Source organism: Sorex araneus, chromosome X (genome assembly GCF_027595985.1).
Source record: "Sorex araneus isolate mSorAra2 chromosome X, mSorAra2.pri, whole genome shotgun sequence".
NCBI classification, from domain to species: Eukaryota; Metazoa; Chordata; class Mammalia; order Eulipotyphla; family Soricidae; genus Sorex; species Sorex araneus.
In genome coordinates, this window is record NC_073313.1 from 10,978,359 (window position 1) to 10,996,958 (window position 18,600).

Genomic DNA, 18,600 nt, shown 5'->3' on the forward strand with positions numbered 1-18,600 from the left:
GTTCTAAATGTCAGTCCTCTGATGACTGGAAATACTGACTTGTCACTTGCCTTCCTCAGCTGTGTAGAGTAAATACTTCTATTGGCTTTAACAAAATGAAACACCATGGGTAATACGAACTGTATCCATAATTTGTTGCCAAATGGAGACAATTTCTAGTGTTCATATTTGTAATTATGTTAAGACAACAGATATAGATTAGGACTGTGTTGGGCAATTCTGGAACATTGGATCAGCTTATGAGGAAGGAATTATCTGTTGAGAAATCTGAACAGTACGTGAAAGATAGTAAACACTGAAGAATGCCAACTTGTACATTCTCACTTTCACGGGGATGCCTTTACTCCTTTATTACATCCTGATCCTTTAACAATTTGAACTGTCCCACTTCATAATTAGACAAGGCATTCAATGCAATTCTTTAGCCAATAGTACTTCACAGATTTCTCTAATTGTAATTCAGAGTGCAGTACGAAATGGGCTTATAATGTGAGATCACAGGGCCGCAACTATAGGATAGCATGTAGGGCACTTGTCTTGCACATGGCCAACTGGATTCAATCTCTGGCAACAAAAATTTTTCCTTAACCTTGCCAGGAGTGATCCCTGAGCATAGAGCCAGGAATAAGTTTGGAGCGCTACTAGGTGTGGCCCAAAAAACCAAAACCAAAAAAAAGTGGAATCACTTGTGTGGAGATGGACTATGAGAAAACACTGAGGTCTTCGTTCTCCAATCATTTGCTATGCTGTGAATGCCAGAAGCTCAACCAAAAGAAACCCTGACTACTGAGAAAGAAAAACGTTTCAGTCTGATCACCTCACATGTGGACTTGGAGAGAAGATTCTGAAAAACTGTGGGGACAAATCAGTTGAGAATAAGTAGTTGGTAGAAGAATTTACCTCCTGCCTCTAGCAGAACTCAATTTTTCTTGAATGTTGAGAAGCTGGAAACAATTTTATTAATAAAAACAGGGGGGATGAGAAAGCAAGAAAACACTTTTCTTCTCTCATAAATCTGTTCCTTCTACTTTATCCCGAATCTTCATTAAGGAGATTGCCAAACCCTAGTCACACAAGCTCAAAGTCTGGGTTGCATTCAAGGTTCTCTGTGCCCTTCCATTCCCTGCTCTGAGACAGATCTACCTGATTGAGTCTCCGCGATGCCCGTGCTTTCTTCTCTCCCACCCCAACTGCAAATATCCAAGTTTGAGTTCTCATTATGTCTTGTAGTGCTCATCTGTTGGCTATTACCAGCCTCCCTTTCCCTCTTCTTATAACAGTTATATTCTAAGTTCCTGCTGGAAAACCAACTGCTCCCCAATCTTGAGCTCAAGGGTGAAGTGTAGTGGAATCTAAGCCAATGACAATTCCATTCCAGGATCACATGACTGCGTAGGCAATGGCATGGGAGGCCATGACAGGATTTCCTGAGACTTCTGACAGGGAAAATATAGAATTTATACCCATAAGGAGCCCAAGAATTGTGTTGATCACTGACGAAATAATACAGAGAAAAAGGGAGATCTGATTTAAGTCCTCGGAAAAGCTGTGTCTAAACCATATTTACTTTTAGAGTGTTGACCTAGGTAACGCCCCAAATTCTTTAAGCTACTTTGAGTTTTCATTTGAAAAGAGAGAGGCATTTTTGCTGGACCTCTGATATGGTTAAGATTGTTAACTTGTGTACTATTATTTCTTCAATATGTGCATCAAATCTCTTCTCTGCAGAGCTGTCAGAATATATTGATCAAGACACTTTCTTACTCAAAAATCTTTCTATCCCCAAAGCTGAAGCCCCTGTCTTGCTCACTTACTTCAGCATGTATTTTCGATCTTCTCCCCTGGCAAAAGCCCTTAGAGACCACCCACATAAGCCGCACTGTGCTTCTCAAGCCGGACTCCTCCTACCTCATACTTTGAATTCACTGTATTAATTTGTGAATACTTACTGAATACTATGCACTGGACACTGGGGATTAGCTACAAGCCTAACAGTTAAAAATCCTTGTCTCCTTGAAACTACCAATGCATGCAGGGAGACTGAGACTAAGCAAATAGCTAGAGAAAAATATAGTGTGAATCACATGGAGGAAAAACCAGCCAAGAAGGGTGATGGAGTCTGCGGGGGGGTATGGTGGTCAGACCACATAGAAACCGACAATGTTGTGAAGAACCAAATTTGATGATCCAGAAGAGGATTGATTAAGTCCTGAGGTAGGAAGGTGAGCTGATGAAAAATATTTGGATTCCAGGGATCACAAAGACAGAAATGCAAGCATTAGCTAATTTACTGGAAGGACAGGTGTGCTACTGGCTGGTATAGAGAAGCCTGAAAGGAATTTGGAGTCCAGATGAGGAGGAAGCATTGATTTGATAAAATGAGAGACCACAGAGACATCCAAATAAACGGACCTAGTTGGCACTTGGGAGCAAGGGTTTCGGGGCTCAGGGGGATAGTGGGGCTGGACATAGAGATCTGGGAGACACATGGATACTATTTAAAGTGATGTGGTCCAAATGCAACGCATTCAGAATGAGGTTAGAAGGAGAAGAGAAGTGGCAGGGCTATCAGGCTAAACCTGAGGGATTCTGGGCTCTTGCTTTAAGCAAATTAAAAGACTAAGACTTTTGTTGTTGTTGCTTTTCAGCCACACTCAGTGGTGCGCAGGGACTATGCTGGCTCTGTGCTCATGAGTAACCTTGAGTGGTACTCAGGGGCCATTATGTGTTGCCAGGAATTTTGAACGAGGGTCTCAGCAGTATGCAAGGTATGTGCTTTCCCTCCAATACTCTCTCTCCTATCCCAGACTAATCATTGCAACTCTTTCAAGCAACAGAAATCAACAGGTATGCACAATTACAACTTTTCCTCAAAAAACATTATAATAGAGGGGTCAGTGATAAAACTCAATGCTGGAATACGAGTCTCCACGTATGAGGCTCTGGGCTCAAATCCTACCATGTCTCTCCTCAACCCTAAAGAAATAAACAACGTGAACAAAACATAATACCAAAAGGGTGAGTGAAAAGTGAAAGATCTCATCTCACATATGTGAGAATGGCACATATGAAAAAGTCTAGACAGCCAGTGTGAGTGGGTTTGCAGTGAGAAAGGAATCCTCCTCTCCTGTTGGTGGGAATGCCACCTGGTTCAGCCTCTAAGGAAAGCAATATGGAGATCTCTCAAAAAATAGGAATGGAACTCCCAATTCATCCAGCAAGACAATTTCTTGGCATCTATACCTCAAAACCGAAAATATTAATTTGGGCCGGAGAGAGTATAACTGATAAAGTACTTGGCTTATATTTGGCTAATCTGGGTTTAATTGCTGATATTCCAAATGGTCACCAGAGCTCTCCAGGATTGACCCCTGAGTGAGGAGTCAGGAGTAGGCTCTAAACAAAACTGAGTGTGGCCCCCCAAAAACCAAAAACCCTTTTAACTTGAAAGAACCTATGCACACCTATGTTTGTCACAGTACAATAGCCAAGATATGAAAACAAACTCAGAAGCCCAACCTCGGATGAATGAACCAAGAATTTGGGATTTATATACACAATATGCAGCTCTTAAAAAGGACAAACTCATGAAATTTGCTGTGACATGGACAGAACTGGAGCGTGCTGATTGAAGTCAGTCACAAGGAAAGGGATAGACACACAATGGTCTGTCTCATATGTGGCACTTAAATATACAACTTTGGGAGAGTGGGGTACACTGGTGATGGATGTGATATTGGAACTGTGTCCATGGGAAATATCATTAACAGAAATCAATAAGAAAGAAATTCAATAAATTGTAAATAAATAAAGACAATTAAGTCAATAAATTTTTTTTCAATAAAAGAAACTTCCATGAGCAAATTAGGAAAAGTATCTGTATTTTCATCCTAGTTAAATTTAAAAATTTCTCTGCTTAGAGATGTAATAAAAAATTTTGCTCTAGGCACCAATCCATTCCCACTGAAGAATAAACAAATGGAATGCAGGCCCTTTGGACTAGGCTGAGCATAGCAATACTGGATCTTTTGAGAATATATGCTGTATCTAACAAGAAATTATTAACATGGATACGTTATTAGAATCATTTACAAGAAGGATCATTATTTTTAAAGTAGTTTTCCATAACATCTTGTTAACTATTTTGCAATTCAGAGTGTTTACGCACTCAACTGGACTTGATTCTCAACCAATTATAATGACTGAAGCTTATTTTATGTAGCATACGTGACTCTTGGTAACAAGTGTAAATAGAAAGGGTCAGTGCTATAAATCTATCTATAGTTTCTTTAAAAGACCCATGATACCATTTTGGCTAGGAGAGAATATTTACAAATAAGAAAAAAGATCCAATTAAAGAATGTGAACCCAAGAGTTGCAGGAAAAGCTGATAATATTTTTCCAATGTAGCATGTAAGATTGACTACAGTGTAGATATTGTATTCATTTACTCATCCTTTTATATCCCATTTTGTTACAAAATGATATGAAGCAGTTTTAGATATTCATATGTAAAATCAGGTTTGGGCCACACCCAGTGGTACTCAGGACTTACTTCTAGCTCTGTGCTCAGGGATCACTCCTGGCAGTGTTGGAGGTCCAGATGAGGATTGAATCCGACTTAGGTGAAAGGCAAGCACCTTGCCTGCTGTATTATCTCTCTGGCTCTCTGGCTCCTGCTGGTTTTTATGAAGGAATAGCTAACAAAGTTGGGACCAGTGGTAAACTGACGGCAGAGAATTTGAAATGATGCATGGAGCTTCCATTTACTATTGATACACAGCACATCCGGTGCTTCATCCCCAGTGATTTCTCTAATCCTCGTCCATTTTGCACATTTTATTTCCTATTATTGAATAATAACTGCAAACTGCTGGCTCAGTTCAACTGGATGAACATTTATTTTCTATTAGCCTAGATAATTAATAGGGAAACAAAAGTCCAGGGAATGAATGGATAGGAAACAGCAGTTCAGAGAAACCAAGAGAGAAATCTCCAGGCTGACTGTTTCCATATTCATTTCTTTTCTTTTCAGGAATTAGGATGCTGTAAAAATATTATCTGACTAAAATCGATAGACCCTGAATCCCAGTCTGGGCTCTGCTACTAATAATTAATGTGAACTGGGACACATCGACCATCTTCAGGATTATGTTCCTGCATCCGAAGATCCTGGAAGTTCCATTTGCCTTTATGGGGGATGTTATGGGAGTCAGAACTTATTTTAACTACTATATCTGAAATTATTTTATCTTCAACAAAGAGGCTTAGAATAAAAAAAAATTTTGTTAGAAATAGACTAATTAATAAATTAAACAGACAAAAGAAAAGAGGTAGAAGTAGATCATATGGAACTGGAGACACACACTCTATACACACACACATGCACACGTGTATATTTGGATGAGAAAGGACCTTATTGGAGACCATCTGACAGGTTGGCAGGTGCTGGACTCATGTCCACAAAGTAACAATGATGTCTGAACAGTCACACACAACGTTTGATACAGGGAACAGACAGAAAAGAAAGGGTGTGTTGCAGACCAGTAGGTGCCCAGACTAAACAGTCAAACGGCCTCATGGGCAGGTCTCCTGAGGCATACATACTGGATCTTATCTAAGAACTTAAATTAAATCAGGGTCTAGCTTTGGAGACAGGACAAACTGAGGAAGACTGTCCTGATTTTTAGACTTTTGGAGCAAGTTCTTATCTAATGTTGAGTTCTGATGACCAATATTTGTTCTGCGGGTCTTTGCACGCTTCATCCCTACCTCTTATCCTGTATGTTCTCAAAGAACCATCACTCTTTTCTCTTTTGCTTAACACTTCCAGGGGGCAAAGATGCTCTGGGGTTTAGCACCCCCATGGGTATTGACTTCCATGTTAAACAGTCCACTCAGAACCAGCGCAAGTTCTGAAGGCTAGTTTTCTTTTTAGCTAGGATGAGATCAGAGGCTCCACTGTTGGCCAGGGTACCCAGAACGGAATCGTGTAAAGCTTCAGAAGCTTCTGCAAAAGAGGATTCCTTGATGTTAAAAAGAAAGACATAGCTCCTTCACCTGATGTGATGTTTGCTGTAAGAGATGCAGCAGTATTTTGAAGCTGAAGGGAGCAAGCAGAGGGCAAAAGCTTGCTGCTAAAATTATGCCCATCGAAGTTATTTTAAAATTTGGATTATTTTTGCATAGCTGCGTGCTCTGCCACCAAGCTGTGGTAGAGCAAGTCCCTACACATCCTTGGCCCCTTACAGACTTGCAATTATATCAGATCATAAATGCTGGTGCTTGTTCAGTTGGGTTTTGTTCTCCTTGTGATTGAAATCTCTACCTGCATTTTCCTCCACGTACTGACAATCACTCAACCAACGTTATGCTCTTCCAGGGCACGAGCTAGGGTGGCATATTCTACCCATCGAGTGCTCAGTGATTCTGTTGGAATGATTACAAATTATACCCCAGGGTTATTGTGTGTTTTTTGTGGTGAAAACTTGGTGCGGTGCCTGTGTCTGCATGCTTCTATCTAAGCAGTGTGAGAGCTATGCTCTAGCAAAGTCTCCTTTCTAGAGCTGGAAGCTAGATTTCCTGTCCCAACTGGGAATCATCAGATTTTTTTTCAACAACTTCTTCAACTATGTTCCCATCAATAAAAAGACATCTAAAAATGAAAAGTATGACTCAATAATCAAACAAACTTTTTCTTTTTTCTTTGAGATTTTGTAGATAGCAACATGGAAACTAAGGAGCAAGATCGGGAAAAACAAGCACTTTTGAAAAACAAGCTATTTTGTGTGTTTAAATGAAGAAACAAACCCCAGCCCAAAGGGTTTCTTCACTTACAATTTATTGTTTTACAGCACAATCTCTGCTGAGCTGCAGTCAACTATTTAGTAACTTTAGATATTTTCTAAGGGTACCATTTATGGTTGTGTTTATCGGAAGACTGGGCTCCTTAGATTTTCGTGTGTTCCTTCACAGCATAATGCTATTTCAAAAATCAGAAGAACTTTGGACTCTCCTGCTCCAGAGGAAAAAAAATGTAAACACTGCACATATGAAGGAATAAAACTGTCACAATTAAAATCCACCCTATCAAATTAAAAATGAAACCTTGAATGATTGCCCTAGGGTATAACTGCTATGATGTCATTTATTCCATAAACCACCAAGAGAGCAAAGTGGTCCAAGTTTTCCCCATTTACAAAGTCACCAAAACAGACCATTAAGGGCAGCTTAAAGAGCAATTGGCAGAACCCACCCTACTGTACTTGGTCCTACGTTACTGGGTGTTCTGCACCACTTTGCTTGGGACCGAGAAGGATGCTTTGACATTTGAAACGCTAACACTCCTCAGCAAAAGTAAATAACACTGGAAGTCATGATGACATTTTTGAGTTAATAAACATGCTGAAAGAAATCACTCTGGCTGTTTATGACAGCAGAGAAGCTCAAACATGGGCATATCCAGCCTTGAATCTTTTGTGTGGTTCTGCTGTGGTGGGCGGTTTCCCATTATGTAAGGGTGTATTTGGAAGGTCAGAATGCACTCAGTTCAAGAAACGGTTTTCAAATCCCTGATAAATGCTAGGCAGCGTTTTTCTGGGGCATATTAATGAGCAAATGCAACCAAGCTGCCCACGGCTGATAGAGCAGAGTTGGGGGCTGACTTAAGAAAAAGAAAAAGAAGAGATCTCTCCTCCATTGCAATAGCTCCAGGGTGATGGAATCAGCTGGATGGCAGACTCTGTGCCCCTGTAGCTTTGCGTTTCCCACAGTACACGTGTTCTGTTGGTCACGGGGAAAAGGGGTACAAACTATAGGAACACACACACAGGATCTAGCAACCATCTGATGCCCTGAACATCCCACAAAAGGGTTTCATAGCCAAGATGTCACAAGAAAGTACATCTTTTATGACACACTCATCATCTGGAGAGATAATTCGCGTTGTTACTTCTACACTTGGGTAGAGGAGCTAGATTTAAGTGCTCCTGAGATGATGGTGAAATGTTGAGAAGCCAATGATGGAAAGAATGACTAGCCCGACCCTTGGCACATAAGCAGTGGTGATTTCAAAAATGGTGTTTTATGAGCAAGGAAAGGGAACTCACATACACAATGATCTGGCTGCGTTGGTAGAAGCTGGTTTTGTTTTCTGATGATTGAATTACTGCTGGCCTCCTTAGGATTTGACAGCCAAAGAGGGTTTTTTGTTTTGTTTTGTTTTTCTTATTTTTAAAAAAATTTATTGAATCACTGTGAGATAGTAACAAGCTTTCATGTTTGGGTTACAATCAACATAATGATCACGCACTTTCTTGATGATTTCGTCCCACACCAGGCAACACTCAGGTTTACTCCTGGCTCCGTGCTCATGGATAACTCCTGGCAGGGCTCGGGGTAGGGCCAGGGATTGGACCCGAGTGGGCACAACAAGAGAATCATCCTGCCTGCTGTATTGTTACTCAAGCACCAGACGAAGGGGTTTTAAGAAAATGCAATTTGTTTCAGGAATGAAGAGAACACAAAGCAAAGCTTGGCTTCTGAGCTTGGAATCCTCAGCATGGCCTCTGACCCTTGCTCCCAGCAGTTCTCATTAGAAATTTCCCACATGTGCTGCGTGCTCCCGAGCTCACGTTGACCAACTAGTGGGGTGGGAACACGCTGGCGTTCCCACGTTTCTGCTGCACTGGGACACTTCATCAGCCGGCAAGGGGGATGCCTTCTCTTCTTCCCCTTGTCTAAGACAGAAGCCCTGGCAGGAGTCAGACACTGGCAGCCCTTCAACCAAGCTGACAATTTTCTACACTTTGCTCTGGAGCTCTTACTAATTCTGAAAGCAACACTGAGTTTACTCTGTGATTCCCAACAACTTTCCAAGCCATTGCTGTGTAGCAATTGCATCGGGGCCCTCTATGTTTATAATACCTGTGGCTATTTCTAGATAACGCGTGGGTCTTGTAATGGCATATTTAATTGCCTGTGTTCCCAGAGATTCTCACCTTTGATGCTCCTGAGATTTAAACAGTTGTCGATGTTTTTTAAAAAAATGGACCAAGGAGCTGTTTTTCCTATTGATATACTGTTTCAGGATTTAGTCAACAAACAATTACTGAGCACCCACATTCTGCCACGTTCTTTACACGTGCTGCAGGCATGGGAGAGAAGAATGAACAAAAATCCTGCCTCCATAAAGTTTGCATCCCAGAAATCTTCCATAAACATTTCCATTATGCAGTGACAAGAAGAGTAGCACTATGAGTAACAAAAGAAGCCCAGGGGAAGAAAGTGAATGTAGGTGGGAGCAGGTCACTGTAGTCCAGGGGATCAGGGTGGCCTGTGTCTCAAAGGTGACACCCAGATGTGCTTTCTATAGAGCAGGCATATTAGCAATTTCATGCATTATCACGGTATCACTGTCATTCCATTGATCATCGATTTTCTTGAGTGGGCGCTAGTAACGTCTCCATTCGTCCTAGCCCTGAGCAGCTTCTTTTTACTCGTTCTTCCCAGTGGTGCTGCATTGGAGGCTCTTTCAGGGTAAGAGGAATGAGAACCATCATTGTTACTGTATTTGGCATATCAAATACACCATGGAGAGCTTGCCAGGCTCTGCCGTGCGGGCAGGATGCTCTCGGTACCTTGCCAGGTTCTCTGAGAGGGAGAACTAGGCTATAAGAGAGTGGACTTGAGCATAGCTGTGGCTGGGTCCCAGAGGTCTTTGGCTGCTGGGACTCTGCTTGCGTTGGGGAAACTCAATCTGCCCAGCTCCGATGGGACCCAGCGAAGACAGCCAGGCACGGGGGGCAAGAGTCTCTTCATGCATTAAGAGCCATTTTTCCTTGCTTTATGTTTTCATTTTGCAATAATACCCAGCTCTGTTCAGGGTTTACTCCAATCTCTGTGCTCAGGGAGCACTCCTACATGGTGGAGATAGAACTGGGGTAGCGCACCCACAAGGCAAGTGCCTTAACCCCTGTACTAGCTCTCCAGCCAGTAACAGCAGTTTCGTTCATCACGTCTGTTCCTGTGGTCATTCCTAATGGCAGTTCCCACCCCAAGTGCTATCACATGCCATTTTTAAAGCTCCAAAGACTTCTCTACAGTAGGTAGTTTCAACAGCATTGAAAAACCAAGGCTTAGCTAAGGAAATTCAGTCAATATGGGACCAAGGTTACATAGCAAATACAGGGCTGAGGAAACTTGAATTCTGGAGGCTCATTCCAAACCTTATGGTATTTCCAGCTGCCATTCCAACACACCTTTCCTAAGGTGTGTTTTCCCAAGGTGTGGGTGGGAGACTCCCAGTGTTCGGTAGCTAGTCATCAGAAAATAAAGAGTCCTGGGCTCCATAACAGGGCTACTGGAGGGTGCCCAAGAATCTGCATGTGGGATACCTTTCCTTACTGCTCAGCTGCATGCTCAGCTTTATCATCAGCAGTCTGGGCCTTCCCACAGAGGCACCATGATGGCTGCTGGCATCACTTACTCCCAAATCTAGGGGCTCCAAACTCATGCCTAAATAGCAAACACTTGGAAAAAGACTGTCTGAGCTCGGCTCTCAAAACATGTGTGGGACTCTGAATCTAGGCACCTCTTCTGTGTTATGGGAAAAAAGCTGGGTTCTTTTCCACCCATTCCCATCAACTTAGATACTGGCCACTTGGGAGAGGCCATCTCAGCATCAGGAAATGAAGGACATTATAACATTCAGAACAAACTTGGGATCTCTGCCAGGTCTCTGTGGGTTTTTATATCCCTTCCATCAGTTCTTCTCAGTTCTTCTGTGGAATCACTGCCTCCAGGGTATATTTGTCTCCAAGGACAAACACACAGCCACCTTTCCTAAAGCATCTTCTTTCTGCAGGCTGTTGGGGAGTGATCCTCCCTTTCTGTACCCCTAAGCCCTTCTAAGGATCATGAAATTGCACACTTATTACCTTCAAGCAATAGGTCATGTCTAGCTTTGTCTTTCCTTATCCTTATTTGGAATTCTTATATTAATCCTGGAAGCTTCCTAAAAAACTAAACAAAATGATACATCTATATAAATGAATAAACTTTTTTCTATCCACATAGACCAACTTTGACAACCAGCCACCACTTTTGGGTGTTACAAACTAGATGTAAAAGATGCCAAGAAAATCTAAAAATGAGGAGATTATTTTTTTCCTGCCTTTATAGAAATCATAAAAAGTTAGTTGTAAGGGCATAGAGAGACCAGACAGGTTTTAGAACTGGAATGAATCAGGGTTAGCTAAGTTGATTCTCTAATAACAAAAGAAATAGGAACTAAGGAATTGAGGAAGATGAGATGGCATAAATTACTGGGTCACAAAGACTGGACTCTAACAAAAGTCTTTTGGTCCCAGAGCCAGCTTCCACCTTACTGTCCAGCAGGAATCTTTGTGCCACTGTATTATTTCTTAATGTGTAATTCTCATAACCTGTCACAAGGATTATGTTAACTCCTCTGATAAAAGTATTCTTCATTTTGCAATGACCAAATCTTTTCATTTTTATGGAAATCCTATATCACAAAACTACCACAGAGTCATTCATTAACTCAACCATTTATAAAGGTCTATCATATACCAGGACCAGGGGTAATGCTGTCATGAAAACAGACAGAAATGCACTAAAATTAATCCTGTCATTAAATATATATATATATAAAGACAGTGCAATCCTACATAAATAAGTGCTGAGTGCTAAGGTGAGAAGACAGGAAAGAGGAACAGGAAGTGAGAGTGTGGGCGGGACTATATTTTAGATAAGGCAGCCAGAAAAGACCTCAGTAAGAAGTTCAGATCATAACTGGGGTACACAAGCATTTACCCAAAAGATTCTTGACATTAGTCTCTACAGAAAAGACCAAAGAAAGATCTGATTTGGGGAATGCTGGAAATAGTGAAATGCTGATGTTTTCCTGTTGTTCTTAATCATGGAGGTGGCAGGAAATGAGAAGAGGAATGATGAAAATGGCTACCATATTTTGAAAGAGGCCTAGAATTGTATTACCTGAGGTGAAAAGATAGGTCTCTCTTTGTCACTTGTGCTCTCATATAAACTTTCTTAGGATAAAGAATTGAGAACAGAATTTATTTATTTATTTTTTTGCTTTTTTGGGTCACACCTGGCGATGCACAGGGGTTACTCCTGGCTCTGCACTAGGGAATTACTCCTGGCGGTGCTCAGGGGACCATATGGGATGCTGGGAATCGAACCTGGGTCGGTCACGTGCAAGGCAAATGCCCCACCCGCTGTGCTATCGCTCCAGCCCCGGAGAACAGAATTTAGAAAGATTGACAGGAGGTATGATTTCATTAAAAATAAAATCTAGCATGAAGAGATAGTATAGTGTGTATGGTGGTTGCCTTGTACGTGATCAACCTGGCTTTAACCCATGCCACTACAAGGGCCCGAAGCAAGCAAGAAAGAAAGAAAGAAAGAAAGGAAGAAAGGAAGAAAGGAAGGAAGGAAGGAAGGAAGGAAGGAAGGAAGGAAGGAAGGAAGGAAGGAAGGAAGGAAGGAAGGAAGGAAGGAAGGAAGGAAGAAGAGAAAGAAAGGGTGAGGGAAAGAAAGAGTGGGATATAGGAAGGAAGGAAAACATAAAGGAAGGTACACAGAAAGAAAGAAACAAAAGCAAGCAAGCAAAAAATCCAGGGACTACCTCCATTACTGAGAACAACAGCAAAATACCATTGTTGAGATAAATGATATTATTTATCTTTTGATCCCTAGCATTGCATCCTCTGCATTCCCTGTCTAGCATAGCCGGGATGTGTGTGTGTGGGGGGAGAGGGGGAGGGGTATTGAAAAATATATTAAGTTCAGGGAGAATAAAGTAAGGTCAAGATGACTTAGCACAATGATATATAACTTAAATTTTGATAAATGTATTGAAAAATTCAGATACTGGATTCATTCAAGTATGCTATGAACTATGAGGGTTTTAGTTAATTGTAAAATTTAGTCAGTGATCATTTCCACATTTTTAGATATTATTTTTTGCAACACAGGAATAGTTTTCAGAGACGCAAAGAGAACTATAGTCTCCTATCTCAGTGGACTCTTTGCCATGGTAAGTTCTTTTCTTCTGTTACTCCTGGTATCCAGCAGGAAAACATTTCCAGCCTCTTTTGTCAAATGAAAAGAGCTGAAATTTCCAAATTATCACGTGGCAGAGTAGCCACGAAACATCTAATTGGGCTTTATGTCACTATGACATTTGTGCCTATAGTTTGGGAGTATTGAGATTTGAGGTAGCTTTTCTTGTCTGGTTAATGCAATTATTAATATTTGAATCAAAATTTCCAGTTTGCAGAATGTTTTTACCTGCCAAATGGCTTGGAATCTCGTGGTAATCTGTTCTTATTCTTAATTTTCCCTTCACAAGAAAGCTGAAATTGACATTTGAGTGTTGAATTACTTGGTCACAATGACATAGATAAACAAGACAGAGAGTAAAGATTTAAAGCCATTAGCTTAGGGATAATACAGCAGGTAAGGTGCTTGCACACAGCTTAGTGGAGTTCTAGCCTTGGTATCTGAATCTCTGAGCACAGAGACACGAACAAGGCCAGAGCACTGCTGGGTATGGCTCCCAAAGCAAGCAAACAAAAAACACCAGCTCCCAAACTTACCAAAAATAATTACGTAAGATCATCATGGAAATAAATCTAATGCCAAGCATTTGACAAATTTAAACATGTCGTTGAAGGAGCTATAAAAGGTTCCAGTGAACTAGCTAAAATTTATGGTGAGGATTTGCAAATTGACAAAAGGAATAGAAAAAGAAACCTGGTCAAAGTTCCTGTAAATTTTGACATGAAATATGAGTGGTGAACAGAAATAAAGGAGAATTGGCATTTGTTCTGTTTCAAGGGAAGTTGCAGCAAGCAATGCAGTTTTCTGAAGGAAAACAGGAACTGGTAATTCAATACAAATCAAAAAAAAATTATTGGGCGCCTGCCAGATGGAGGGCCTTCCAAAAGTGTAGAGGATACAGCGAGGAGATAACAAGGACACAGCCCATGTTTGAAATGCAGTTATAATCCACTAGAGGAAATAGTCTCAAATGACTGTAGCACAATGCAGAGTAATATAAACATCAATAAACAGTAATGGGGTTCAAGGGACAGAGAAGTGACATGGGAAAATAACACGAGAAAAACATGGGAAAGAGGGGTGAAGTTTCACGTGGAGGTGAACTCTGAGGTGAACTCTCAAAGCTCACTGAACATCAGGTGATCTCAACCTTCTGACCAAGCACACTGATGGTTTAATAAAGACATGACTCCAAACCAGGAGCATGGCTTAAGGAACAAACCGAATGAAATGTCAAGTTCGGGTAGGTTTGATCAACATCTATTCATAAGTCTACCGTGTCAGGCTTATCAACATTTCTATTCCTACTAAGGCTTCCTGGCTTACAATAAATCCAGGAACCCGCACCGGAGAGCAGAAGCCAGCATGCACAAGTTTGCTTATGGCACCCAGAGGCAATCAACAAGCTCAGTTTCCTGAGCAGTCCTGTCAAGCAGTCCTGTCAAGCAGGGCCACTTACCATGAACAGCATCTCATAGTTTTCGATCATTTTCTGCACGACAGCGATGATGGCGGTGCTCTCCTCAGCCCGAGCCGAACTCTGAACGGAGAATTCTTTGTCAGTTAACTTCTGCTTGTGGAGCAGGTTGGGGCCAAATATTGTGGCCAGGTTGAGAGATGTCATTTTGTTCCCAGTGACCTGTAAAAGAGAATCCAGCAGTTGTTATTTTGTCTTTTTAAAACCCTACGTGGTTCGATACTCAACACTCTTTATCCTTTCCTGTTTTCATCTGGCAAGAATTACATCATTGCTGTCAGAATCAATGAGGGATACAATCAATTTCATTTGGCTTTATATCCTAGATTGGGGTCCCTAATTCAGTGATCATTTAATGGCAGATTAGGTACAATGTTATAGCTCTGATCTATTTCTTGTGCCATTGGCACTACATAAAATCTCTATCTTCACTGCTCTTAAACATATTGACATAAATCCGTCTAATGCACCATGGAGTTATCATTCTTTCAAACGTCCCTGCTCCATGTCCCCTGTGGGGCAAACATGCCCTAGATTGAGAACTCGTGGCATAGCCAAATTTTCATTTCTCTTGTTGATCTTAGTTACAGATCTCGGAATGCCTGGTTAAGTTCGGGAACTGTGGTTGCTGGACTGTGTTCCTTAGCTCGGGGAGATGTGCACAGCCTGAGAAGCATGTGTGTACAAAGCGTAGCGTCTGAGCAATGGAAATCACAGTTGACACAAGACTTCACTTGCCAGCCTTGTCGTCTGGAGCCTCGAGCTCTTGGCTATCCAGCTCTGCAGCCCCAATAAGGCACAGAGGCCACTTTCTTCTCAGAAGGTGAGGCTGGTGGTAGATTTGCTGCCAAGCACAATTATTTCACAGGGACAACAAAGAACGAGGAATTGCCATCTAACTGTCTCATTAGGATTTTTCTTCCTTTGATTTCATTGCGATCAAACTGCATTTTCCTTTTTCATTTCATGGCTAAGGGCAAAGTTAAATAAGTGCCATTTTGGACTCTAACCCTTTCCGGCGCAGAGGCATTTGGAGTGTGTCTCCCATCCCCCTTGTTTTTTTTTCTTTTCTTGCTCTCTCTTTTATAACATTAACGAAAAGAAGATTTTGTTTTCTTTAAAAGAATGTGAAGTACAAGGACAATCCAGAACTCAGTTTCCGCTCGCTCCTTGTCCTGATGCTATTCAGGGAATGCAACACAATCTGTCTGTGAAACTGCACACAGATTCCAGCTGCAGACCACGCTGCTGCGGTTTGTTAACACTTTTTTTTGGGTTTTGTTTTTGTTTTGCTGGTTTTTAAGCTAGAAAGGAGAATTGTTCACATACAGCTTCCACCCTCGCTCCCCAGGTCTCCGCACGTGTGTGGAAGTGCACGTGTGTGCAATACAAATGCATTTGGCTATGGCTCATGAGTGATTAGTCCCCCAATGCCAGGGAAACGTTCATCTCTACTCAAGAAGCCGCTGAGATAATTTCTAAACCTAATACATTTATTCAAAGTTGAGAAGCCGCAGCATCTGGGCTCAGGGCTCCCACAGACTGGCGCCATTCGTTCTTACTAGAAGCTTCGCAAAGCAGCTGCTAGCCTTTCCCAGAGGGGGGGAGTCATGCCCACCGCCTGAAACACAGAGAAGCCAGGCTTACTTATTGCCATGCCCCTGCCCCGCCCACTGCTCACCCTTGCTTGGAGACCCGGTCATGGAAAGGACAAAGGGGACACAAAGCTTGGGAACAGGGTGTGGACGAGAGTGGGGAGCACGATGCTCTGGTTCCGATGCCAAGCCATAGCCTAGAGGGACCAGATGCCTCCTCGGAGATCACTGACCACAGCTCAGAACTTCTTTTCATCCCCTCTTAGATTCTCTAAAGACCTGGAGATCAGCGATGGTCTCTCTCTCTCTCTCTCTCTCTCTCTCTCTCACACACACACACACACACACACACACAAAATGTATATTCACGGTAGAACATTTTCCATGCAATGCCAGATGATTCTTGGACAACCTGAAAAAAAACAGTGCTCCAGAGGTTTCAAAGATATTCCTGCAAGATCCTTCCTAGAAGAAATGAAATCTTTCTTGCAGTTGTGAATGTCTGCTCTCCCCCAAGGAGCAAAACAAATAGAACAAAACCCCAAACAAAACAAAACAATACAGAAATGGAATCAAGCAAAGCAAACACAAGATGGCAAAATATCACAATTGGATCAAATATCACCATTTTCCCCCAGAGAAGAGCTGATGGACTAGTCAACAATTTTTGTCTCAGGTTTTTCTTGTTGACATATTTAAGATCCTGTTAAATCAATGGGGCATTGAATTTTAAGCCCGCATTAGAAAGAAACATCTTTCATTTTATACCAAAGGAAGCACAGCCTTCCTGCTGTCCCCATAAACTTTTTCCTTCCTCTTGATCTACTTTTCTTGGGGTGGGGGAAGCTGTGGACCACAGCTGGCTATGCTCAGAAATCAGTCCTGGTGATGCCTGAGGGATCATCTGGAGTGCTGGGGAATGACTTGGGGTCCACTGCATGCAAGGCCAGCATTCTCCCCAAAATACTATCTCTTTAGCCCCCATTTGAATTTTTGTTTATATCTTTTTATTGATTTATTTTACTGTAGGCACTGTGATCAACAATGTTGTTAATGACAGGCTTTGTGAATAACTTTTCGAGTGGAATCATGTAGCAGGTGCTCCAGGAGCGTCTGAGATCAGTAGCCTGAAGTTTCTACTATGTGTCTCCCTCTTTCTAGAATAGACAGATAGATATTTACACATATATATTTCAAATTGGATTTCTGTCTTATGCCAATCTACCCATCGTGGATTCTCTATCTGCTTAGGCCAACTGCGGGGAAAATAACCAAAGAACGTCTCTCTAATTCCTCTCTTACATCCCTAACTTCTAGAAGGGATTTTGAGCTATGTCCTTACTTATATGCCATGAACATGTGGTCTATTTCCTAGTTAGGTCTATACAACCTTTTCATGTGGAACTAAATGATGCTGCTCCTAAACCCTCTGACCTGTGCCAATCACTTTCCTGAAGTGACTGCAGTGCATTTCCTAATTTTATATTTCCCTGGCTCCTTTCTCTCCTCCACCTCCTCCATGCCACAGTATCCCAGAAACAGCAATTAGAACATTCCAGAGCTATGGTCATTGGTTCAGAGAAATTCGGGACATATGTGATTCAAATACCAAGACCATTCTTACATGGAAACATTGATGATGTGACTTGCTGTTTTCTATACTGCCACTCTACTCTTTTTAAAAAAATTTTTTTTTGTTTTTTTGGTCACACCCGGCAATGCACAGGGGTTACACCTGGCTCCTGCACTCAGGAGTCACCCCTGGCGCTGCTCAGGGGACCATATGGGATGCTGGGAATTGAACCCGGGTCGGCCGCGTGCAAGGCAAACGCCCTACCCGCTGTGCTATTGCTCCAACCCCTGCCACTCTACTCTTATCTGAGATTCCTAACCCACTCTCTTCGTGTCTCTCAGCTATCCACAACACGGAATGTACCACCTTAGTGCCATCCTTCAAAGAGTCCCTGTACAGAGGCAAGCAGTGGTCCATGAACACAGAACACTTGCTCCTCATGCCTCCTCAGAATATTCTAACTCAGTGGTCTCACTTCCGGTCTAAGGTGACTGTGTGGCTCACCTGCTTTCCTGGAGCAAAAACCACTGCTCTAGCTCATGGCTCCTCTGCTGCTTTCAGAGTTGTTTGCTAGTCCTTCATTTTAGTTCAAGGCTTAGGGCAAGACTGTCTAGAATCTCTTGCTTCCCAGTATACCTGCGGGGGCAGGCCGCAGTTGGAGAGCGGATTGGGAGACGGGACGTGCAGGACACGGGGCGGGGCAGCTGCAGGAGGTCAGGGACCCCTTTTGGCGGGAAGCGGGGGACGGGAGGGCGTGGCCGAGAGTCAATGACGTATACCTGTGATTAGCAGGCCATTTTCATAATCCTCAGAGTATCACTTATCACTTGTAGTCTCCTTGATCTTGG

General features: G+C 42.2%; 1 protein-coding gene across 4 annotated transcripts in view; it reads right to left on the reverse strand.

Moving 5' to 3' along the window:
• Positions 1–18,600, reverse strand: part of ARHGAP6 (Rho GTPase activating protein 6) — a 516,153-nt gene that overhangs the window by 18,417 nt on the left and 479,136 nt on the right. For all 4 annotated transcript variants that reach the window (XM_055121046.1, XM_055121047.1, XM_055121049.1 and 1 more), the window contains exon 9: positions 14,567–14,746. In XM_055121046.1, coding sequence (XP_054977021.1) covers positions 14,567–14,746 — 180 coding nt within the window. The remainder of the gene's footprint in view (positions 1–14,566; positions 14,747–18,600) is intronic.